The 25,779-nt window shown below is 39.0% G+C and overlaps 2 protein-coding genes and 1 pseudogene across 5 annotated transcripts; all 3 read right to left on the bottom strand.

Annotated features, from left to right (window-relative positions):
• Positions 1–4,455: 4,455 nt before the first annotated feature.
• On the bottom strand, positions 4,456–5,850 carry LOC143853264 (C2 and GRAM domain-containing protein At1g03370 pseudogene; annotated as a pseudogene).
• Positions 5,851–8,225: 2,375 nt separating this feature from the next.
• Positions 8,226–11,740, bottom strand: LOC143853263 (uncharacterized). Its single transcript, XM_077362988.1, has 3 exons — positions 11,107–11,740; positions 10,717–11,014; positions 8,226–9,563 (listed from the first exon to the last, which is right to left on the bottom strand). The coding sequence occupies exons 1-3, from the start codon at positions 11,738–11,740 to the stop codon at positions 8,573–8,575; spliced, it is 1,923 nt and encodes a 640-aa protein (XP_077219103.1). The 3' UTR covers positions 8,226–8,572.
• Positions 11,741–14,327: 2,587 nt separating this feature from the next.
• Positions 14,328–24,121, bottom strand: LOC143853537 (uncharacterized). Of its 4 annotated transcripts, none has more exons than XM_077363343.1 (5): positions 18,314–18,452; positions 18,052–18,200; positions 16,241–17,872; positions 15,839–16,136; positions 14,328–15,760 (listed from the first exon to the last, which is right to left on the bottom strand). In XM_077363343.1, the coding sequence occupies exons 3-5, from the start codon at positions 17,850–17,852 to the stop codon at positions 14,701–14,703; spliced, it is 2,970 nt and encodes a 989-aa protein (XP_077219458.1). In that variant the 5' UTR covers positions 17,853–17,872; positions 18,052–18,200; positions 18,314–18,452; the 3' UTR covers positions 14,328–14,700. The 4 variants fall into 4 exon arrangements, with proteins under 4 accessions (XP_077219458.1, XP_077219461.1, XP_077219459.1 ...); XM_077363346.1 differs by having other exon boundaries at positions 16,241–17,065; positions 17,360–17,872; positions 18,052–18,433; XM_077363344.1 differs by lacking the exons at positions 18,052–18,200; positions 18,314–18,452 and adding an exon at positions 23,998–24,121.
• Positions 24,122–25,779: the final 1,658 nt, after the last annotated feature.

The following is a 25,779-nucleotide window of genomic DNA, read 5'->3' as shown; positions in this document are numbered from 1 at the left end:
CTGGTTATCCGTTGCAACAGAGCATAGTATGGGATCCAGGGCCCATTTGCCTTTTCCTTGGATGGCGACTCTTCTTTGTTTAAGGTACGCCTCGAATCTGGGTTAGTCCCCGAATCGAGAGGTATCTCACCTTTCATATCGCCACTCATGCTGTGAGAGGCACTTCTTTCGAGAGTTCCTTGGTAGAGCTCTCCATTCACGTGGATGATCCTGAGACTTAGTGTGGGGCCCGTTCCCCGCCTCTCTCTCGGATCGGGGTCCACAAGGTCCTTTGAAGATTTTCAGGTTTCAGGTGATTTAATTCAGCATTTGAGTTACCTTGGATACAGCTTGTTTCCCTACTATGAGAATTGTGTGTTATGGCATTGCGATTATTGAACTTGCAGACCATGGCAGAATGCCCTTGCCTGTTGCAGTTCAAACATAATAAAGGTAACCTCTCATAGTGTATATCTTGCCAAAAGCCTCTCCCTCCTCTTCCTCCAATTCCAATCCATACATGACGAGGAAGGTTTTTGAGACGATTGATTTCCACACAGACTCGTACAACATTGGTTCGAGATAGAATTCTTGTTGGAACATCAATAGCAAGGGCGTTCCCAACTAAAGATGCTATAGAGAACAATACATCTTTTTCGAAGAAAACCGGAGGGGAGAAAGGGAATGCAATCCAAACAGCAACCGAAGAGGGTTCTCCTTGCGCACAATGGATTTCAGGAGTCCATTTAAAAACCTTCATCAGATGGCCTTCAATTCACCATCTGTTTCTGACCCAAATTCGGAGCATGTCCGATATGTTATCTAATCTAATGAAAACATGGTGAAGATCTAGTAACGTAACGGAGCAGTTGCCTTTGAGTTTCCATTTCCTACTAACCCATTCTCTAATATGGGCTAAGCTTGGCCATGAATATGGGAACTTCCCAACAAGACAATACTTGAATTTCTCGGCATTTGAAGTGAGCACAGATTCGTCAAAGTAAATTGCGGGCTCACCTCTACAAACTGAAATCTTTGGAGGAAACCGAGGTATATGCTTCCCATCCTCCATCTTTTCTTGATATATGTTGCTTTGATTCATCTGGAGGAAGGATTCTGCACTGGAGATGGAGGGTGATTTAACTGAAGACTTCTCATCATTAGCTACAGAGGAGAAATCTTCGGATGCAGAACTAATCTGACATTCAATGCTTTGGTTTCTTTGGAGCTCTTCGAGAAGAGGAATATCTCTTGAATTAGGATGTGCAGTAACAGAAGAATCATGTGAGCTTGCATCTTGATGATAAATTGCAGCATGTTTTAGGTGATTGTTATCAGCAGTTTGCTTGGTGGAATAAAAAGTTCGAAGGACCCACTGCTTACTTGGCTCCTTTTCATTCTCATCAGTAACGTGAATCCATTGTTGTATCTGGTTCTTCCTCCATATGGGTTTCTTCATGGATTTTGAAGTCCCTGTGCTTGAACCTGTAACTGAGGAAACAATTGTCACGCCCCAAGCCCCTCACAAACATATTAATTTACAATCACAAGGCCTAGGGGTGCGATAGCGCCACATACCTGCAAAGTCGCCTTCACAAGCATGCAGGGCTAGCAATAACAGAACCATGCTCAAATAAACTAAATCCAAATGACCATCCAACCTCAAAATAAATAAATCCATTACAATCCATATTCAATTTCTCTCATCCCCATGCCCAAAAAAAAATAAAATTAAATGAGTCTAAAGCTCTCTAATACTCACTAGTAACCTAAGAAAGCAAATAAAGAAATCTCCAGATAATCCTCTCTCGCTGCTCTAACGTCAAGCTGGAAATCATGCCTCGGGATCTGAAATTGTTAAATAAGGGTGAGCTAAACGCGCTCATGTTAAGTAATAAGAAAGCTACACTAATAGATATGGCATCAAAAGCAAAAGCAATCAAAAGACGGTAAGGCATTCAATGGTAACAATAATCAGTAATTCAATGGGCATCAATTTCAGAAGTAAGGCATTATTCAATTTCAATATTCGATAAGGGGTCAGAGTTTCTTGAGACATCGATAGTGCTATGTTTATTGATTCGATATCTGTCTACTATATGACAGTAATTACACTGGCCAGTGGTATCTAAGTGCCAAAGGTATTATGCATTCCCCCATTGGCTAAGGGTCCGGAAATAAAATAGCATCTCAAGAAAACTGATTCGATATTCAAAAGGATTAGGTATTCAATAGCATGTAGTTCAAAGAGGTTAATGGGTACATCTCAATCTATAATGTATCATGGTTTTCAATATTCAATAGGGTGCAATAATCAATAATTTGAATGGGTTTTCAAACAGTAAAGCATGCGAACAAAAGAATATTGTCAAAAAGGGTTTGGGGTAACCCATTAGTATAATCCCTTCTTACTCACCTCGATTGTAGTTCGAAATCCTTTTCACAGAACACCTTGGTCACTTACAATCAATATTATCCATATTCCCCATAAGTTCTATTATTAATATCAGTCCTACAAGGCATATATATATGTCCTTTCACTAACACAAGACACCCTTTGGTGCTCGATCGGAAAAGAATCAGTAACCCATCCTATGGTTATTTTTAGTATTTTGGTGATATCATTATTGTAAAGTTTCCAAAACTTATTAAAACTATTTTTAACAGAAAGATGATGTTTTTCGGCTTATCCGTAAAGTACAAGAGCGTCGAAAACGGACAAGAAACGAATAGGTTATGAATTTCCGAAGTTTTGAACTACCAGGGGGAAAAACCGTCGCGCCAGACGTCCAGGAATTCCGGACGTCCGGGAGTCTATCTGTTTGCCAAACTTGGTACATACGGACGTCTGCCATTTTTGCCGGACGTCCGCCCCATGCGCTGACCCAGTTTTCTCCGAAACACGATTTTTCACCGTTTTTGTCACTAAAACGGCCATATCTCCTTCGTTTGACATCTGATTCGTTCGTGGTTGGATCCGTTGGAATCGTATCGACGAGAGGAATCCATCTAATTCCATTCCACGCTCGAAAATTCTCAGATCTAATTACAAAAAATTAATCAAAGCTTTTAGGGCATCCTTTAGATCATCATATATCATCCCGACGTCTTAATCTTATTCTCAATCCTTCGATTTCTTGTTTTAGTTTTCTTTCATTACACCTACGGATTATAAACGTGGGTTTAATTTCTTACCTCGATTCGCATGTCCAATTTCTTGACCTCGATCTTCGTCTCCTTTGATTTGCTGCTCTCTCTCTTCTATGGCTGCAGAAACGATTAGGGTTGGAGTTATGTTCTGCAGAACCATAAATGATGTATTTATAGCTTTCTTATTAGAAGTCCTAACCCTAATGGGTTTTCAAAAGACAAAAACACCCTCCTCTTTCAAAGGGTATGAAATTTTAAGTAGAGGTATTTTTGGGATAAAAATTTCGGGCGTTCACAACAATCTCTGTTTTCCCTTTACTTGCTGAATATGAATAGAAAAGGAAATGGTCTTTAATGTCAGAAGGTAGAATCGGTTGGGACACGGTTAGCCATTCATATGGAAATTTTAAGTAGGGGTATTTTTGTAACATAGAATTTGCTAGGGACTTTCTCATAAAGCCTTTGCATGAGAGAGCAGCAACCTCAGATGAACAAATGAATAAGACAAAATCTGCTGAAAGTAAGCCTATGTGGCTGCTGTCATGCAACAGCCACCCCGCGAAATGCCTTGCTAAGGAAGACCCTAGCAAATCCCATTTCATTAGATATTTTGACTTGAGGGAGTATAATTTTACCCGGCACAAGGACTTGCACCTTTTAAGCTTGAAAATGCAAGAAATATAAAAATATTTATTAAATTTCTGTACATTTATAGGAAAACACTTCCAAACTGGAACGCCATTTTCAGTGTTTTTGGCATTGGTTTGGGATTCGAGCTCTCGTATTTGTTTTCTTGTGCATGTGTCATGTCATGGACGATCCTTGTACCTCACCACATGAATATTGAGATCTTAATTCAGCCCTGAGATTTCAATATCCCATTCCCTTCCCTTCTTATCTCTGCCCTCCTTGTTATTGCCTTGCGATCACCTTGAAACCAGCTATCATTCACTACTCTAGGATAGCGCTAACAAGGAATAGCTATTTCCATATCGAACAGACCCATTAATGTTGACATGTGTACCAAAATAGGGGTATGTTTGTCATTTATTGGGAAAGACATGGATCTTCTTGATATAATAAATGGTTATTAATTTATCAAAATATGGGTATGTGTGATAGGTATTGAGAAAGACATGGATATTTTTGTCATAACAAATGGTTATTTTCGTCCAGAAATAGATCATTTACATACAGATAGCAGTAGCAGTTAATTATTCAGAACAGTAGAATTTACAGTATACATAAGCATTTGCAGATTATTACCACTCACCATTATCTCTCTTCTTCTGGTGAAAATATCACATATCTCCATCCCAAAATTCTTCAGCAGGTTTGAACATAACATCTAGGAACACAAAACTCTGGCACAGTTGCTATCCTCTTCTGTAGAATGTGGCTAATTTTCTCCAACTCCTCAGTCAGCTGCCAGTCAAATATTCTTGGCGACGGAAGGAGGCGACCCTGCCAAGGCAATTTGCGCTTCAAGGGACAAGTAAAATCATTTATAACCAATTCCTCTGGTGGAATCCCAAATAATTTCTCGAATGCTGAATTTGCTTGAGGCGACCACAAATTTATCATCTTCCCGACCACCTCCTCCATCTTTGTGAAGTACTCTTTAACAATATCAGTACCTCTTGTATTATTCAAAAAAATTCTCAAGTGCAACTTAGATTGGCATGCTTGGGCTAATTTCCCTTTAAGAGGAATCCATATGTCTGCTAGTTCTGACAAATTAGATTTTACAAAATTGATTTCAGCATGGCCTAGGGATGTAGCTTCGTCAAAAGATCCATCAAAATAAAAAACTTCCACATCCATTGTAGATGGAAGGTTATCCATTGCACCAAATTCAAATATATCTGGAACATTATCGAACTGGTTCGTCTTTTACCATTGCAGATGAATACCACATAAAGATCAGAGAACCCAGTTGAGTCCACAGCTTCTAAGCTTCTTCCTTCAATCAAGGAGACACTTAGCAACCACGCATCCCCCTTATACTTTGACTCCATGACCACTGTCTCTTGCAATCTAGCTTGCATAAAACATGATATCATCTCTAGAACACGTTCACCTTGAAGAACAAGAATCCCAGACATGACCACTTCCCCAATTGAGTCTGGCAAGTCCAGCCCAATAAATTCAAGGCCTTGGATCGTGCTAGGCATGGTGAGCAGGATATGTGCAAGTGTAACACCCCGACCATCCATGTAGATATTGTCCTGTTCTAGGCTGCAGCCTCCCCCCCCCCCCCCCCCCCCCCCCCCCCCCGCCCACACACACACACACACACACAAACACACACACAAAAAGAGAGTACTGGAAAATCCCCAAAATATCAAAATGCGAGCTTTTAATCCGACTCGTGTTCCATCTACAAAGAAGCCCAAATTTGCTCCTTTCTGGACTGGACCCCAGCACTTTCAAATCAACTGGCTTAACATTCTAAGAAACAAATCTGCAAAACTGCGTGTAGCTATCCATGAGACCTTGCCGGACCCCACCTTTGATCATACCTTTCATTATGGTGCTCTGTAGGAAATTCATGCGCCATGATATAACCAGATGCGATGATTGATCTCCTGATGTTAATTCAGGTCCTGGCATTATACAGAAGAGCACTTGTGTCTTGAAAAAGCTCCCATATGCTTCGTTTGGTTGCACAAAAGCTCGGCAGACGCCGGAATTTGGATTGGATTTGGCATTCCATTCCATGTTTGGTTGCCAAAATAGCATTGGACTCCCTTGGGTCTCTCCCATGTAATGATTACTTGTCCCTCCTTAAAGAAAATCCTTCTAAAAGCAAAGAATTTTTTATTTATTTTTTTGATGGGTAAGCTACTAAGCTGGGGTTAGGCAGGACCCCGACCAGATATACTAAAAGCAAAGAATTTTGATTTAATTCTCCAGGGAATGATGCTCTCTCTTTCTCTCTCTTCCCTCTCTCCCTCTATTGGTAATGCAACCCTACTTATTCTCCTACTCTCAAAGAATTTGTCATGCAACCAAACACTACTTCACTGTTCTCCGAGGCAATTCTAGACAAATCAAAATGCTTGTCTTCTCCATTTGACTCCTTTTGACTCCTTATTCCACTACTCTCTGAGCCAGTCCCGAGCAACCAAACGGACCAATGAGGAACATCCGGGGTGCTCACCCTAACTAAAACTGCAAAAACCTTCCCATCGGTTTTCAAATATATCTGCTCCTCTGTAGCTTCCACGGCCTTCTAATCAATATTCTTATTCTCGTTCCTTCCCTTATATCCCACGAATCGAATTCCCTCTTGATTGCTCCCCACTTCTTTTGAAGAGCGAATCGAATTCCCTCTTGATTGCTCCCCGCTTCTTTTGAAGAGCTTAAATGCATTATCTTTTTTTTTTTTTTGAAAAGCTAGTAGAATAGCAAACCATCATCATCAGAACAGCATTATCTTTAGCTCCAAGTATGAAATCTCAAGTGAGCCGCATGGTTTCCTTGCTTCTTTCTAAATGGCTTGTTGGCACATTATTCATTGTGAGCTTCTCACAGATGAAAAGTTTTGTTACCCACCGTTCCCTCTTAAAGTCCTAAAACATGAGCTTCATCAACCTTATTCCAAAGTCTTCCTCCCCCAAAATCTTTGATGGTTTTAGGCCAATCAGTCTTTGCAACTTCTATAAAATTGTAGACAAAATAATCTCGATCTGCTGCCCCCCATGATTTCTCCTTATCACCAGCCTTTGTTAAAGTTAAGATTGTTATCCGACAACATTTTTTTGGTTCAAGAATTAGCTTATCAATGAAGCATTCTGCATTAAGGTTGACAACACCAAGGCTTCTGACAACATAAATTTTCGTTTATTGTTCGCGGTCCTAAGTAAATGTGGATTTAGTGCCCTTATGGTCAAAGGATCGTAAAATTGTTCTTTCATCAACTCGAAGGCTGGCCTTAAGACTCACCCCAAAGGCCCCAAGAATAATTCAGGTTTTTTGTTAGCTCCGCCACGAACTGGATCGAGCTTAATGTTGATGGAGTTTGTATTCTCAAGAGTGCATGTTGTGGATGCCAATTTTGTGACTATTCAACTAATTCCTTTGGAGGATTTTGTGCAAGGCTTGGCCTTGTCAGCATCATGGTGGGAGAGGTTTTTTCTTGTTAAATGATGGACTTTTATTTAAAAGACGGGGTCACGATCGAGAAGAGGTTTTTTTCTTTTTAAATGATGGACTTTTATTAAAAAGACGGGGTCACGACTGAGAAAGTAATAAACACTTTGGGGCCATTTGGATACGCGAATTTTAGAATCCAGGTTTTAGTTTGAAAACAGTGTAAGAGAGGGTTCATGATCAAGCTGTTGTTTGCTGTCCTGACAGCGTTTCTTGGATTTTGAAGAAATCTAGGTTTTAGAAATCTCTCCCCCATCCTGAGATTTCTAAAACCTGGAAACATGGGACGATCTCCTGCCCTCTTGCTGTCAGGAAGAAGGGCTGGAAATCAGAAAACGACGGCTGGTCTCTTTCTTCTCTCGTCTCCTATCTACAATTTTGAGGAAATCCAAGATTCTAAAATCCGCGTATCCAAACGGCCCCAAAGAGTACAAGAGAAATGGCACAATACTACAAGAACATCCAAGTCAAGCGGTGGGAGGGTTGAACATTTTTTTCCGGCGTTAAAGGTATCTCATTTAGGGGCAAGGATATCTCCTTCAGTTGCTTTTCCTTCCACCGCCGGAAATCATCTAATTATTCGACGAGATGTATCCAACTTCAGTCAATTTCATTTAAAGTAATTATGTACCTAATTGCTTCTTTCATTGAAGCGTCTACTTTTTCCCTCTTAATCTTTTTTGAGGGTAGGTGTCTCTGTTTTTTCCCCTCTCCTTGCCCATTGTTTGGTATCCTATTTGTTTTTATTTTAAATTTAATACTTACCTAGCAAAAAATAGATAAAGCTCCAGTATAGTATGATGGTCAGCATCATCATGTTTGACCCACTTTTGAACTTGAGCCTTCAATTCATCATTTACTTTCACATCCCAGCAACAAAAATGCAATAGTAAGTTGGTGTCTCAAAGTAGTACATACAAGCAATGTTCAAGACATCACCATTCTTAAGTTGCTTGAGAAGATATATAAACTTCTGTTCCCATCTTCGGAACTTCAATCGATTCTCAAAAACCAAAACAAACGGGGCCTTAAACGTAAATTTGAGTCCAATACTTTTGGCCACATATAGAGTGGGACTCGCTTAAAATATGAGCGTCATAGAAATAGCGATTCACATCTGTGGCCAAAGGAATTTTAGCAATGGCCGCTAACAATGGACTACATGTACCATTTTACAAAGCACAGATATATGCCAAATCATTAATTCTCTGTCTAAGGGAATCACTGATTACTAATGAATATTGCATAGAACATTTGCATCTGTTGAATACGAACTTTCTTATGGTCTTCAAGTAGATGGAACTGGCCTAGGAGGCACTTGTAAATCTTCAATGCTTCCTTCCAACATTTTCACCACATCACACATCGAAGGTCGCTTTGCCGCATCCAGCTGTATACACCATAGACCCACTAAGATCATCTTTCTTGCGGTCTCGTCCTCAGCCTCCATCGGAAATTCTCCAGTTCCAATGTCACCTTGTTGATTGTTGCGATCATAAATCCAATGCGGAAAATATATGTCACCAGCATTATCTACCCCTTCATCACAGTTCTTTCTTCCTCCAACCATTTCTAACACCATCATTCCGTAGCTATAAACATCCGACTTATATGAAACTCCTCCATAGTTCTGACAGATAAATTCTGGCTCGATATAACCAGCCGTCCCTCTAATACAAATTGGGTTGATATTTTCCATTGTTGGGCATCTCTTGGCTTGTCCAAAGTCAGAGATCTTTGGAAAAAGTTCTTGGTCTAGAAGAATATTGTGAGGCTTAATGTCAAAATGTATAATGTGTGCACTACATCCACGGTGTAAGTAATCGAGCCCTCGAGCAACACCAAGCACGATTTGGTATAGCTTTTCCCACCCCAAAGGTTGCAATGTTCTTGGTTTGATGAAATTTTCAAGAGACCCATTGGGCATGAACTCGTAGATGAGAGCACTTTTGGACTCTTCAAAACATAAGCCCAACAGACTAACAATATTAACATGGTCAGTCCTGCTGATGCTGGTGACTTCATTAAGGAATGCAACTCCATTACCCTTGCGTTCGCTCATGACCTTAACAGCGACCAGCCGGCCATCGGGAAGCTTACTCTTGAACACACGACCAAAACTTCCTTCCTCCATTTTATCTTCGAAGGAGTTGGTCATTTTTTGGAGTTCTGAATATCTGTATCTTTTGAGAGCAAGGGACTCATAATTCTCTATAAAGGCCTCAACGTCTTGAGTCTTTCTTTTCTTCTTCCAGAAGATGATTAATGAGAATACCCTTCTGCAGAAAAATGGAAACATCTCATTTTCAATTGGAAAATAAGGTGGAAATCCTGTAAAATCACAGAACACATATAGAAATATATGAAAATGATGGACCATTAAGATGAAACTTCTGAAAATGCTAAAATAGGCACAAATACACACTCGAAAACCTTCATAAAAGCAAAAAAACACTACCTAGTGGTATGTGTGATAATTCAATCTATACCACATTTCATATGTAATTCACATACACACATAATACATACACCACATTTTGCTTCCAGTTCATATAAATATAATATGTATGAAACGTTCTAATCTAGTCTGCCATCAATACACTAAATGGAAAGGAAAGATATTTTTCTTTTTTAAAATTCTTTTAACATTTTATAAAAAATTAAAATAAAAACAGGGAGAAAATATAACATAAATTTTATGCATAACATGTCATTTTGCACATGCCTTCATTTTGTTTTGGTTTTTCTTAAAGTTTAATAATTTTTTATTTTTATAATAAAAATACAAATATTAGTCAAGATAAAAGACTACAACAGTATGATTTTTATTATTTAAAAAAATTCTTGTTTATTCTATTTTTTATAAGTTGTAAATATTATTTAATATAAAAAAAAATATTTATTCTCTGATTTTTAAATAAAATAATTAACTTTCTAGGATTTAGGTTGGAGACTAAGTTCTGTTACAATATTTTCCTTTCCAAGATAAACAGGTTAGTAATAATAAGTATCTCTAATCTAGGAAATGATATCAGCAATCCTTGTTTTAATAATTGTGATCCTCTCTTCATCTTACCCTTTTCTAGGTAGCTATTATAGGTTGTTATAATTCCCAAAAGCTACCAAAAACCTCCAGTTTCCTTCCACCTTAAGACCTAACGGCTATTTTTCTTGTATTTGTTCTTTATTTTTGTTTTGTTTTGACCATCCGGTCATGGTTACAGTCTTGGTTTCTTTTTAATAGAATCCTTTTGCCATTCAAAAGAAAATTACTAAAAAGCTACCAAAAGCTAATCAAGTAAGTGTTTGATAAAGTGAAGAGTATAATTATCAAAACAAGATACTAGTTTTCTTCTAGATTTGCTTTCTTATCGTGAATTCTAGCAGTCTTTTTTATGGCAAGCAGAATTCAGTTTCAAAGCCATAGCATACCTGTTTGGATGGTTTCTCTTATTAATTGTGTTCATCATCTGCTTCTGCCATTGCTTCTTCTGCTGATCCATCTGACGGCTTTCAAATTCATTTTCTTCCAAGTCGTCGTCGACATCATCATCATCTTCTTCGTCATCTTTTTCTTCCTCTTCTTTCAAAACTAAATCTACTTCACTTCCACCATCCATGGTTTGCATGCCTGAGATCCTTGTAAATGGTAGAGTCTCCTCCATTGTTAGAAGAAATGTTTCATTCATTATCGATAAACATGAAAATGTTGCAACAGAACCCTGCTTAGCTACCAAAGAAAGAGAAAAGAAAGAAAAGCCAAGAGACTATTATTTTCAATAGTGAGCACATAAGCTTTCAATGCTGCTTTTAGTTACTTACCTTTATTCATCCCTGAATTCAGCCTTTCACTATTTTCTGTACTTCTGGATATTGCTTCGACGAAACTAACCCGATTTGATGGTAGCTGAGAAGAAGCCATAATGATTGCTTCCTTATTCCCATCTTGATATTGAATTGTAGGATTTCTTTCAACGCACTTTGCCTGACTACATTCTCCCCCGACAGAATTCTGGAACATAGCCTTAGATATCCCACATTTCTCTTGGTAGGGGCAATCTTTTGCCAACTTGCTAGAAAACTTTAAGTCTACTGAATTGGCCAAGATCACTTCACAAACTGATTGTTGACCTCTTACGTTGGTAGAATGTGCAGTTTCGACTGGGGAATCAAGTTCTGATCTGCATTCCTCGGAGTAGTGGATCTCTATTTGAGTCTTCCAAATATGTTTGGCATTTGTATCTTGAACTTTTGCATAAAGATGATTGTAGCAAGGCTCTTCCTTGACTGAGGTTTGGGAAGCATCTTTGCATCCTCTATTTGCCTCGAGCAATTCAGAATTTTCCTTTTTATTGGGCCTGTTTATTTCAGCATTTGAGTTAATCAGTATAGAGCTTGTTGCATTATTATGAGAATTGCCTGTTATGGCATCGCATGTATTGAACTTGCAGACCATGGTTGAATGCCCTTGCTTGCTGCAGTTCAAACAGTATGAAGGTAACTTCTCATAGTATATATTTTGCCAAAAGCATCTTCCTCCAATTCCGATCCATACTCGACGAGGGAGCTTTTTTGAGAAGATTGACTTCCATGCAGACTCGTGCAACATTGGTTTGAGATAGAATTCTCGTCGGACCATCAATAGCAAGGGCGTTCCCAACTAAAGATGCTATAGAAAACAAGGCATCTTCTTGGAAGAAAACCAGAGGGAGAAAAGGGAGCGCAATCCAAACAGCAGCCGAAGAGGGTTCTCCTTGCGCCCATTGGAATTCAGTTTTAAATTTCAGTTTCGGTACCTATTTCGGACCCCACTGAAATCCAAAATTTTGGTCCGAAATTTAAAACCATGCTTGAGAGTTTAGTTTCTTTGAAATAAGAGAAGTCTGTTTCAAAGCAAAGTCTACAACGCTGTAAGCAATTCCCGCGAAACTACATAAGCTCTCTCTCTCTCTCTCTCTCAAATGAACGTTTGGAACATCCTATGGAGCGGACCCCACTGTATTTTCTTGAAAATGCATACATGTCCATGCAGAGACCATATAAGAACTCTTGTTTTGTATACTTAAAACACTCATGCCATGGCCTTCACCATTGAGATGCTATTTTTTAATATTACTAAAAGTTAAAGTCATTTTCAGCAAATAATTATTGATTTTAATCTCGTAAACCTTTGTAAAGGAACTCTGGTTTATTTATTAACAACGTGATATCCAAAGAACTCTTATAAAACTCTGGTTTTATGAGTTCCACTTTTTGCTTCTAAACCAAAGAACTCTTATAAAACTCTGGTTTTATGACCGCGATAAGCACTGCGACATGCACCTTTTAAGTTATAATTACAAGTTTAAATTTCTATACATTAATAGATGAAGAGGAATGATAGAATGAAGGGCGCCCTTGCAAGAATAGCTCTAAGGGCCCCCATTGGTGGATTTTTGCAAAGTGAAGTACCAAAAAAGTGGAAAACGTGTTGACTTTGCAAAATTCCATCAATAGGGGCGCTCTTGGAGCTGGGCGCCCTTCATTCTATCATTTTTCTAATAGGAAAATATCCTGGTGTTTTTATTAAGTGACCAATTGCTCGTTCGAGTTGACTCAAGCCGACCCACTTTCAAGTCTAGTTGAGTTATCGAGTTTTGAACAATATAATAGGAAAACACTTCTAAAACGGAATCCCTTCACGAAAATAAAGACAGAATAGTATGCCCCATCGATTTGGTTGCTTTCTGTATGTCTCGCGCCTCAATATTTTTGGGGTATGCACACGTGTCACGATAGAGGATCCCCTGCTTTTTTTTCAGCACTTCCCTTCTTCTCTCTGCCCTCCTTGTTATTGCCAAGCAGTCACCTTGAAAACCTATCATTGACTACTCTAGGCTAGCGCCATCGAGGAATAGCTATCCCCATATCGAACAGACCTATTAATGTTGCCATATGTACCAAAATAGGGGTGTGTTTGGCATTTATTAAGAAAGACATGGATAATCTTCTTCTGTTTTTTTTTGGAAAATGTTATCAGCAGTTCAGCACTACTGTATTTTGATGAGGGCACTCCTCACTTTATTCAAAGTACGGTATGGCCCGCACCATAGGATGATCTAAACCGTCCATTAGATGGGACACAGTCTAAATACGTTGTGCCCTAAAAATCATTTCCATAGGTTGATCCTAACCCTCTGATCTATAGAGGGTTAGGATCAACCCTCTAACATACAGATCGGAGGGTTGGGATCAACCTATGGAAATGATTTTTGGGGCACAACCTATTTAGGCTGTAGCCCATCTAATTGACGGTTTGATCATCCTATAGTGCGGGCCATACCGTACTTTTAATAAAGTGAGGAGTACCCTCATCAAAATACAGCAGTGCTGATAACATTTCCCTTTTTTTTAATGAAAAAATGGCAATTTTAGTACAGAAATATATCATTTACATACACATAGCAGTAGCAGTTAATTTCAAAACTTTGAATGAGCACTTGGCCTTTTTTTGAAAGAAAAAATGAATCCACAAAGCCCCGTCATAGGCCGATACAAGAAGTTATTCAAACTAAATCCCCTACATTCTACTAAGAACAGTAGAATTTACAGTATACATGAGCATTTGCAGATTATTACCATCGATAATTATCTCTTCTCTTCGTCAACTGCCTGATTAGTTCTTATGTCGAGATTTAAAAAGAACTGTTTACAATCGTGGCATCGTTCATGTATCACTGTATGAAAAAATAGGATATTCCATGTTCTCAGTCTCAGGCATCCTATAGACCATACCAAATGGCCATTTTTTCTTTGCTGACAAACAACCAATCATGTTTCATCACTCTAGATTACAAAGCAGAAAAATTCCTAAAATAATACTTGAACAGTATCGTTAATAAGCATGGAGGCAACTATTAGCTGTGGAATTGCCTTTATTTTTTTGTGCTGTGGTGGAACCCAATTTAGTTTTAATAACTGACATTTTTTAGAAAGCATTTTTATCAAGCAGAATTAAAACAATCAATCAAAAAGTTGTTCCGGATAGTACAATTACTAACACATTAACTAAACTAACACTAGATTCACCCGAGGTTAATAGATATGAAGTTTAAAATATCACAAGTTGCTATCAATTGTAATACCCTGCCTGGTATAAAATATTTAAGCGGAGTAATAACAGTAAATCCATCATCTGAAGTAATGAGACAAACCTGGCTTTATTGCTCGTATTCCGTTGCCATCATCAACCTATCAAAGAGAAGGCCCGGGCTACCGTAGTTTTACCAGTGTTCTTTGATTCATCAATGCAGGAGAATAGAAAACATCCCAACTGTCCATTCAGACTGATGGTCGTTTTACCAATGTTCTTTCACCAAAACAAGCGCTTTCTGTGACCACTCAAATTGCTTTCTGTGACCACTCAAATTGCTATGATTAAATGTCCTCGGAGCTGTTGGTAAATTCATTTACCTCAGTCCCATCATCACAATGCTCCTGTAATTGGAGCACAAATTCAAGCTTCCACAACACTTCTCCCATTGCAGGTCTATCAATGCCACAGTCGGACAAACATTTCTCAGCTGTGTCTACAAACTTCCTGAGGCTCCTGGGATTGATCTTTCCTTTGAGACAAGGATCGATAATATTCTCAATGGTTCCTACATTTTTGTTATACACAGCCCAATCTGCAAGATTAACCTGTCCACTATCTAGTTTTGGATCAACCGCAGGCCGTGCACACAAGACCTCGAAAAGAACAACACCAAACGAATAAACATCAGATTTCACTGTCAGCTGCTGTCTTTTGAAATACTCAGGATCCAGATATCCAAAACTCCCTTTGACGGCTGTACTAACATGGCTATAACTGCAATCTCCATGCATTTTTGACAGCCCTAAATCACAAAGTTTAGCAACCCAGTTCTCATCCAGGAGAATGTTCGTAGTCTTCACATCCCTGTGAATGATTGGATACCTAATACCCATATGGAGGTAGTGTAGACCCCTTGCAGCTTCAATGCAAATCTCCAACCTCTGCTTCCATGAGAGAGAAGGCTTGTTGCAGTTATACAGATGCTGCTTTAGATTTCCACACGCCATGTACTCATAAACCAAGATCATCTCATTCCTTTCATCACAGTAGCCAATCAGCGGAACCAAATTCTTGTGCCTTAGCATACAAAGCATTTCAATTTCCGTCCGGAACTCTTGAAGACCTTGTTGTGAAGATGGGTTTCCTCTTTTAATAGCAACTGTAGTCCCTCCAATAACTCCTTTATACACCGTCCCAAAGCCTCCATGTCCAATAACAAAGGCACTGTCGAAGTTATTTGTACCTTGTTTTATCTTAGCAAATGAGATGGCAAAACCAAGATATCTTGGATTCTCATGAAATGCCTCCACGGTTTGATCGTCCACTGCTATTGCCTCAAGAAATTGTGTATTCTCTGCTTTCTTCTTCCAAAAGAAGATTGACTTGTTGAACAACCCTTTCCTGCGTAGAATGAACAAGGTCAGAACCCTTTGTCCATTCGAACAAAACTTTCAGTAACTTATACCTATGTAAGCATACCTTCTAGGAGTTTTCTTTCCCTGGTTTCGCTTATTTGTGATGTTCATCATCTCCGTGAAAACCCGTGTGGATTCTTGTGACTGCTCAAGCAGCTGTGGACAGCTTTTAAATTCCTTCTCGCCCAAGTCTTCCTCTTCTCCTTCTTCTAAAAGGCATTGAGTATTTTCTTCATTTCTGTCGTTCCCAGTCTGCTTATTCAAGGTTTTTGAAAACCTTGGATCGTCTTTTGTTATTTGAATGAATGTTTCATTCATTATCGATAAACTGGTAAAGGTCCCGCCAAACTGCACTTTGCCTGCTAAAGGGCAAAAAAAGAGAGAGGAAAAACTAGTGAATCTGAAAAACTTGGTCCAGTGGTCAGAACAAATGAACATACTATGCTGATCTCATTTACTTTCTTACCCTTCTTCTTGTGTGATTCAACTTTCTTACAATCTTCATAATATTTTTCTATTGCTGCTGCAAGAGTGACTCGATTTGATGGTGGTTGAGAAGAAGCCTCTATGATAGGCTGCATGTTTCCTTCATTATCTGAAATTGTTTGACAAGCTTGAGCAAGCTTAGCCTGGCTATTTTCTCTCTCCGTAGAAGAGACAAAAGCCTCTGATTCCCTGCATTCCCCTTCTGAGTGCCCATCTTCTTTATTTTCAGAATTTGTTGTCATTTCTTCATAATTAGCTGTCACACCATCCGCATCTGAAGCCTCTATGATATGCTTCGTGTTTCCTTCATTATCTGAAATTGTTTGGGAAGCTTGAGCATGCTTAGACAGGCTATTTTCTACCTCCGTAGGAGAGACAAAAGCCTTTAATTCCTTGTAATCCTCTTCAGAGTGCCCATCTTTTTTATTTTCAGACTTTTTTGTTTTTTCTTGATAATTAGCTGTCACACCATCTCTTGTATTGAAGCTACAAATCTTTGCGGAATGTCCTCGCTGATGACAATTCGAACAGTACGAAGGCAGCTTCTCATAGTGTATATCTTGCCAGAATCCTCTTCCTCCCACTACAATCCATATTCGATGAGGTAGCTCCTTCAAAAGATCGACTTCCACACAGACTCGTGCAACATTGGTTCGGGATAGAATTCTTGTTGGAAGATCAATTGTGAGGACTCTTCCAACTAGAGATGCTATATCAGTCAACAAATCTTCTTGGAAGAAAACCACACGAAGGTAAGGGAGTGCAATCCAAACAGGGGCCAAAGAGGGTTCTCCTTGTCCTTGCGCTGGATGGAAATCAGGAGTCCATTTAAAAACCTTCATCAGATGGCCTTTAATAAACCATCTACCTCTCATCCATATATAAAGCATATCAGATACATTGTCTAACCTAATGAAAACATGGCGATGATCTAGTAAGGTAACGGAGCAACTGCCTATGAGTTTCCATTCCTTACCTAACCATTCTCTGATCTGGATCAATCCTGGCCATGAGCGAGGAAACCTCCCCACAAGGCAATATTTGAATTTCTCAGCATTTTCATTGATAGCAGACTCATCGAAATAAATTGCGGGCTCACCTTTGTAAACAGAAATATTCCTCGGTGGAATCTTAAACGCATTCCTCTGATCCTCTGTTTCCTTCCTATAACATTCATTACTTCGATTTCCTCTGACAGCATCCGCATAGGATAAGGGTGGTCGAGTTTCTGAAGGCTTTGGATGGTTTAATACAGAAGAAAATTCAGATGCAGAATTCTGCTGATCCTCTATTCGTTTTTGACACCCATTGCTTGAATTCCTCTTTTGAGTTTTAAGAATCCGCTGATTTGATGAAGGTTTTGAATCATTGCCGAAAGGAGGAATATTTTTAGGATCTGGGTTTCTAGATCTTGTATTTTCATGATGAGATATGGTGGCGTTTTTGTTATCTGAATAGAAGGATCGAATCACCCACTTTTTAGTGGACTCATTTCCATTTTGACTGACTGGTTTCCACTGTAAGTCCTTCTCCATAGAGCGCTTCTTCTGGAATTTCCCAGCCCCACCCCTAATTCCATGAATCTCTTCCATGGCGTGAAAATCAAAACATCCTATTTGAAACAAACAAAAAATTAAGATGTAAGATTTGAGATTTAAAGATGATCAAACACAAAGTTAACTAATGGATATAATATAGATTAATGCATAAACAAGATATAAAGGATTAAATGAATATTCAATAAAATAAAATAAAAAAATATGAAGGAATATGTAAAAGAAAAGTAAGAACTTCTGCGGTCCTTGTGATTCTGACATTCGATCGTTCATCACGAACCAGACGCAAACGAAGGAGAAGCAGATGAGGGTGTGCCACGAAGGCTCTGTGCGGAGATCGTGGGAAGATGCCGAAAATGCCAGCAATTGATGTGATGTCCCGGCCTAAAAGTAAGTGCAAGATGACGAAATTGTAAAGAAAATATGGAACTTTGCCTTTGCGAGAAATGAAAAAACAAAAAATAATAAAGGGAGTGTGGTGAGAGAGGAGTAGTGACTTTTTTTTTAATTTGTTGTAGGAGAGTGTGGAAGGGAAAAAGAAACTACTTCTTGTCGTCTTTTTTTATAGAGAAAGTGGGAGCTTGAGGAGAAGATTTTGTGTTGTAGTAATTGAATGAGAGAGAGAGAGAGAGAGAGAGAGAGAGAGAGAGAGTAGTCTTGAGGGAAGAAACTTTTCTCTCTTTTTGTAGAAGATTGAGAGAGAAAGTGGTGGTTACTGGTTAGAAAGTGAAAAAAGTAGAAGTTTTTCCTTTTTTGGCATTTTTGTCGAAGATGGGAAATAGATGGATGCAACAAAGGGAAAGATTCCTATACCTTTTTTTATTATTATTTGTGTGTCTTTTTCATTTAGGCCTGTTTGGATTGCAGGAAAAGTATTTCTTGAGGGAAAAAAATTCTAGGGATTTTTTTATTCCCACAATTTAGAGGAAACTTATAAAGGGATATCGTTATAAATTAAAAGTCCCCGTAAATAAAACTTCTACTGTGGAGGTTCATGTTACTTTTTTCATGTGTATTCAAACAGTGGACAAGCATGTAATTTTAGAAAAGTTTTCTTCTTCAAACTTTTCCAGAAAATTCCGCGTATCCAAACAGGGCACTCGGAAGAGATAAAGATATTTTTGCTGCTAAAAATGGGGAAGAGAGAAAGAAAAGAAGGATTTGTTGCTAATAGAAGAGAGACATTTGAATGAAAATGGAGAAAGAAAAACATGATTGTCTTCTAACAATGTAAGAAGATTTTGAATGTAACTTAGGTATAAAAGGGGAAAAGGATATCTTTAATATAATTTAATATATGTAAGATTTTTATTTTATTTAAATAAACTCTCTTTTTAAAAAAATAAAATTAGGTGTTTACATTTGCCCGTCTTTGTCACTTGTTATATGCAATAAGGGGCAACGAAGTAAACACATGAATAAAATGGAGGTTTTAGTTTTGAATAAGATGGGGTTAGAAGAAAGGACGCCTAAAGGATGCCCCTCTTGGATGCCCCATGTGGAAACATGGGGTACCCAAGAGGCAAGTAAGACAATGGAGCATCTTCTTTTACGTTTCAAGAGTGCTCCGAAGGTCAAGGGAGAGACTGCATCATAGTTACCGGATTCGCCATTCACCCTTCGACCCGCGATCCGGGGTCGCACGATCCCAAACGTGGTTCGCTAGCGACCCGGATCGCCAAAAATGACGACCCGCGGGAGAGAAAGAGATAGATGCATATGGAGTAAGGGAGAGATGGAGAGAGAGCTACGAATTTTATATATTTTGGGTTGGATTGGAACTAGAGCTTTCTTTTTGAAAAAAAATATGTTGGGCATACATGAGGTTTTTTATTTTGTTTATTAAATGGATGTAGTATGGACTATGGAAGGATATTCATATATTCCAACAGGAACTTTCTTTTTGAAAAATATATACGACATAAATGAGGATTTTATATTTTGTGTATTAAATGTATGTAGTATGTACTATGGAATGATATTCTTGTAAAAATATATACAATTATATGTGTGTGTAGAGAGAGAGTGTGTGTGAGTCCGAATTAGCGCTCCAAACTGACTGCGACCTCGAATAGTGAACCAACATAGCATACCCTCATCGTACCGCATACCGGGCTACCATCGTACCACGTATCCGTTCCCGTACCACATACCTGAACGAACCGCGTTCCAGGTAACATTGGACTGCATCCCTTTCCTTCGGTGGCTCTTTTTGTTTCCCAAGGATAGCAGTAGCTGGGGAAAAGCCCGCTTTCTTCGCTCCGCGAATAAGAGATAAACTCAGAGGAAAAAACATGTTCTCTCTTTGTGAGGTCTGGAAGTGGAGAACTCACTTTTCCGGTTCGGCCATAAGGATCGAGCACCCATATTCTCGGACCATACAAGCCTATTACATGAAATGCGCCAAACCCAAAGCAAGCCACCTCTATTAGTAAGTAGAGGAGCTTAGTACGCGGTTGGTCCAAAGAAATTCCCTCTTCCAGGGAAGGGCAAAAAAAATCAAGGAAAAGAGAATTGTTTGAGGCTTGTTTCACTCCTTTTATCATTATGAACCTAGTTTCTTCCGTCAAGGGAAGAAGCCCTTAAAATCTTTCTAAGGTTTGATATGAGTTGGGTTTTCCATGCCAAGCTGGCAGACCTTATTAGTGCTTGGTCTCTCTCCCCCTGGAGGAAGAAAGGAAAGATCCTTTGGAATTTGTCGACGTTGGCACCGATCTAGACGTTGTGGAAGGAAAGAAATGCTAGACTATTTAAAGGTAACCATTTCTTGGGCTGGATCTCTTCCTAAGTTTAGATTTATCTCGGCTTATGACCTGTGGTACAGTTGGAGGGAGATTTGCTTCAGTGGTGATATTTCTAACATGGGTGGGCCCCAATGAAGCCCACCTCCCCATGGATTTCTTAAATCCAATTTTGACGGATCCTATCTAGGCATCCCTGGCCTCTCATGGATTGGTCTTCTTAGAAATGAAGAGGGGGTGACGATTTGGGCCTTCTAGGGATTTATCTAAGGGACTCACTTAATGCTATCGGGTGGTGGGTAGCAAGTTCTTCCCTTGGAGATTCACCTGTTGGATTGATGAGATTAGGGACCGTATTGGAGGAACAAAGGTTTATTTTCACCATGTTAAAAGATCCGCTAATAACTATGTAGATAAACTAGCTAGGGACGGAGCAGTGAGGCATGATCTAGATTTTTATTTTATTTTTTACCCCTGAGAGGCTTTTTTTTATTGTCTCTTTTCTTTCACTGCTCAAGTGATTTTTTCTCTTTCGCTGACTAACTCGGTCGGCATTGTATTCTCTTCTCTTCTTATTAATGATAACTTTGCCAATAAAAAAAACATGGGGTACACAAGAAGAATAGGCTAAAAAATAATAGAAAGTGAAAGGAATGGTTGATAGGCAATGTTAATAGAGTGACAATGAAATGAAAAGGGTATGGGGCAACAACATCTACCAGTATCCGATGAATTTTGATCTTCAACTGATTTGACAAGCATTAAAGGTGAGAACAATTATGAGAATTGTCTCGTTCTTTTGTACTTGCATTGTAAATGCCATAATGATAATGAGAGAAATGAATCGGAAAAGTATATGATAATGAGAAAAATGAATTGCAAAAGTAAAATATATGGAGTAGAAGAACTTTGAGTATGCAAAGGCAAACTTATCACTTGATGGAAAGTTTCATAAGTGTACAAGTGAAAGAAGGAGTTGAATTGACGAAAGAATGCAAGTACATAGTGAGAACAAGTAAAAACATGTGAAAATTTATAGGAAAGGGAAAAAAATTAAAAGCAGACTGCCCCAAATTACACGGGAGGTGAAAATTATGAGTAATGAGATTAGAAGTACAGAAGAGCAAATGTTTGCATGGTGGTGTATTCTATATTATCTAAAAGTTAATAAGACAAAAGTGTGCAATGTAAAGATAAAAGGAGAGGAAGAATTATGTATGTGAGAAAGCTTTAAAGAAAAAGAAGATTAAGATTAAAGTTTAGATAGTATGGCATTAATGTTTGCGGCAATGTGGTACTTAAGGTCGTACCAGACCATATCGAAGGCAACATGGTAGTTAGGGTCGTACCAGACCATATCGAGGAACAAAAAGTGTGTGCATTATGGTCGCACGAGACCGTTGCATGGTATTTTAGAGTCACCCTTGACTGTAAGTGGAGGATTTAAGGACCCTCTGAACCGTTTATCGTGCAACATAATAGTGTACAGTCATAATAGAATGTAAACATTGCAAATTATCTAGCTAGTAAGTGTGGCAAGTATTTCAAAGCAATCTAACATGGAAATTGCCCCTAGCATAGATCATATGATTATGCAATAAAAAATGTCATAATAAAAAATACAAAAAAGACTATAGTGGTGGTACATAAAGATGGCCCATATGACTTTGTGGATGCACATGTAATGTGTGAGAAGAAAAGTGAGGAAATAAAAATGGAGATACAATTTGATGTAATATGAATGAAATACTAGGCGAATGATATTGTGGATGCACAAACAACAGGAAGTGATGGCTTGTTGTTGCATTGTGCTAGTTGTGTTTTATTGTTGTTCTTTGAATCTTATTAGTATTATGAGAGTTAGCTTTTAGAGATATAGAGTTGATCATATTGGATGGATTTGTTCTTGAAGCTTGTGTACAGATGGATTGAAAATGTTTGTGTGAAATGTGACGGTAGGATATGGATATAGAATATGTGATTGATGTATTTTCTTATGTTGGTGTAATTTATGATATTGTTTAGTATGAAAGAGAGGAGTGCGTATAGTGGTGATGAAGGTGTTGAAATTGGAGGGATGGATTTCAGAATAGGTGTACGGGTGTGTGGCTGCGACCTAACATGGATGCTATTAATTGTAGGGCTAATAGTAAAATTAATCGAAAAATGTGTAATAATTTTTAAATGAGATGGTGTGTTTGTGAGTGAAACCAAAGTGTTTTAAGAGTATGTGGGAAGGTGGAGGAGAGGAATCTTATGAGTTGGTCATTGATTATGCTGGGTAGCTTGTGTGTGGGAAGGTTGTGAAGTAAGCGAGGATGTGATGGTAAAGGATGAGAGGAGGGTGAAGGCATTGTTGACGAGTGATGGTAGTAGGGTTGGGTTGTGATATTATGGATGGAGTGATGCCTATTGTGAGATCCCACATCGGAAAGGGAGGGAAAGAAATTGGGCTTTATATGTGGTTTCCTCTCTCAATGTGCACACGTGTTTTCTGCGAGGAAAACAAAACTGAGGGATGGGTTGCAACCCCGAACTAGACAATATATGCACGGTGTGGGGCCGGGGCATTACATATTGGTATCAAAGCCATACCCACCATCTAGTACGGTGTGCCAACGGGTAAGCTGGGCCCTAAGGGGTGCATCCCAGCAAGGACGATGTACCCTAAGCGGGTGGATTGGGAGATCCCACATTGGAAAGGGAGGGAAAGAAACTGGGCTATATGTGGTTTCCTCTCTCCATGTGTAGACACGTTTTCTGCGCTGGGGCGGGTTGCAACCCGGAACCGGACAATATCTGCATGATGTGGGGCCGGGACGTTACACCTATGTGGTTGGGGCAATTAAGAGTTGATTTTGAGCTTGTGTGGGTGCGAGAGAGGTCCCACCCGACGTGCCAGATAAATATAAATGGATGGTCGTGCAGTAACATTAAGGCCTAATTGTAGGCCCCACCCATATTTTTCAAAATGAAGTGTATCGCCCATACCATAGGATGATCCAAGCCGTCCATTTGATGGGGCCACAACGTAGATAGGTTGTGCCCCCAAAATCATTTCCATAGGATGATCGCAACCCTCAGATCTATAGAGGTTTCCATAATATGCAGTTTCTCTTTAGATCGGAGGGTTAGGATCATCTTGTGGAAATGATTTTTTCGGAAGTAACCTATTTATGATGTGGCCCATCAAATGGACGGTTTGGATAATCATATGGTGTGGGTGGTACTGTTCATTTTGAAAATCATTGGTGGGGCCTACCTTGCTCAAAGTTTTAAACAAATTAATTGTTGATCCCACCAACCTCTCTGAGGAACCAAACCTCATATTTTGTTTTGGTTTGTTTTCGGATCATATGGCAAGATTGTTTGCAAATATCCCATACCAAGCACAAAACAAAATCTCCATAGAAACTCTAAAGGATATCAGGATCACTTACTTGAGATCTTGATGCTAGCTTTTCCGAATTACTATTTCTCCAATCTCTTCTCCTAAGCTCTAAATTCTCCGAACCCCAAGTGGAGTTTCGCCTCTATATCATCTTCTTCCATGTTAAAAAGGCTTCTGTATCAATTAGAAAGAAATTAAAGTCCTGAGAAATCGACCAGAAATGGAGATGAAGGAGAAAGGAAAGCAGATTATAACATAAGAAAAATACCAAAAGTCATTAGCCTGTCGACAAAGAAAGCAGATTATAACGTATAAAAATTAAAGGTGGTTTGAAAGAAAGAAGGATCTCGAATAAAACGAAGTTGTTCCTATAATTGGTGGAAACGAACATAAAAAAAGATTCTGGTCCCACTGTTTCACCAATGGGAAGGGACCAAATTATCCATATGTGGAGCTCTATCACTGGCCTTCATAGTTAGGACTTATAGATTGTCTGCCATGAACTTGGGGAAGTGATATATTCTCCCCCTTTTCTTCCCCGGGCCACCCCCTTAGTGTATTTATGACTACTTTTTTACACTATAAGGGGGTGTTAGTGAAGAAAAGGGATTGAATATATCACTTCTCTAGAACGGGTTCAGTCCAAATCATACAATGGAACCTGGTCTTATACTAAATGGAGTTCCCATCATCTCGATCAGGGCTCACGACCATGATCGACTAGCGGTGCCCAACAAGATGAATGGTCTTGATGGGAATCATGGATCAGGGACCATATAGAAAAAAACCCTAATTATGGTCCTCTCTCTTTTAATGTCTTGCTCCCATTTATATAAATGGGATCTGGATTAGGTCTCCCAATGCATCACACTCCTAATTATCCTTAAGCACGATAATTTGGAATGAATACTGTCAGCAAATGAGCAGTAACATTTTCTTGATCTCCTGAATTTTATTTAAATCACCATCGTTAATCTAGGAATTCTGAGATCAAGAATCGGGGAAAACTTTTATTTCTATAGTTTCTACCGCCACTTCCACTGAGCTTGGATCCCTAGTTCGACTAAAAAGTAGTAGTAGAGCAAACTAGATTGCTGAAGATGTCAGCCAAATGCGTGGACGAATACACGCGCAAACTGCTAACGAGCCATTTTGTACATAACACATCCAGGTCTTTTCACAAATATCCCACACCCATCATATCTGCAATCATTATAAGAAGTTTTAAACACACATCATAATTGATCACTATACCAATATAATAAGAAATTCCAACACTTGCCACTTTACTTGCTTGGGGCAATCTTCATGGACAGCCGTTTCCCATGATGTGGATTCTGCTGCCCCCATCTGCATCTAAGTAATTGACCCAAAAATCAATATGCAAGTAAGTTGCAATGTCTGTTTCCCTTCTTCTTCTTCTTCTTCTTTTTTGAATGGCAATGTCTGTTTTTCGTTACTTGCTGAAACTGAATACAAAGGGAAATGATGTTGAATGACTGATTTCTATTATGTCTAAATGTCGGTCCGACGCAGTAGGTCGGCGCAACTGTGTCCGCGCTCACGGAGCGTGTAATGCGAGTGTAAACAGGCGTGCCACTTCTCTTGAGGTAAGAAATCGAAAATTCAGTTCAAGGGGTTCGAAGACCGAAACATTTTTATCCCCTGGGATTGGATTGGATTTCAGGCGATTGAGAAGAAGTGGGGAACGCCGCTTCTTCCTTAGGCTCATTTGCCTTTGCACAGGTGGAAAGGACTTTTTAGGTGCAAGACGTGTCATGTAGGGGAGGTAGACATGCAAAGGATAAGTGAATTAAAGAGACAGACTCAA

The sequence above is a fragment of the Tasmannia lanceolata genome, unplaced genomic scaffold (assembly GCF_043159265.1).
Source record: "Tasmannia lanceolata isolate RefF3 unplaced genomic scaffold, GAP_Taslan_0.1 ptg000019l, whole genome shotgun sequence".
Lineage (NCBI taxonomy): Eukaryota > Viridiplantae > Streptophyta > Magnoliopsida > Canellales > Winteraceae > Tasmannia > Tasmannia lanceolata.
Note: the sequence above shows the minus strand (reverse complement) of the source record. Positions and strands in the feature narration are given on the sequence as shown.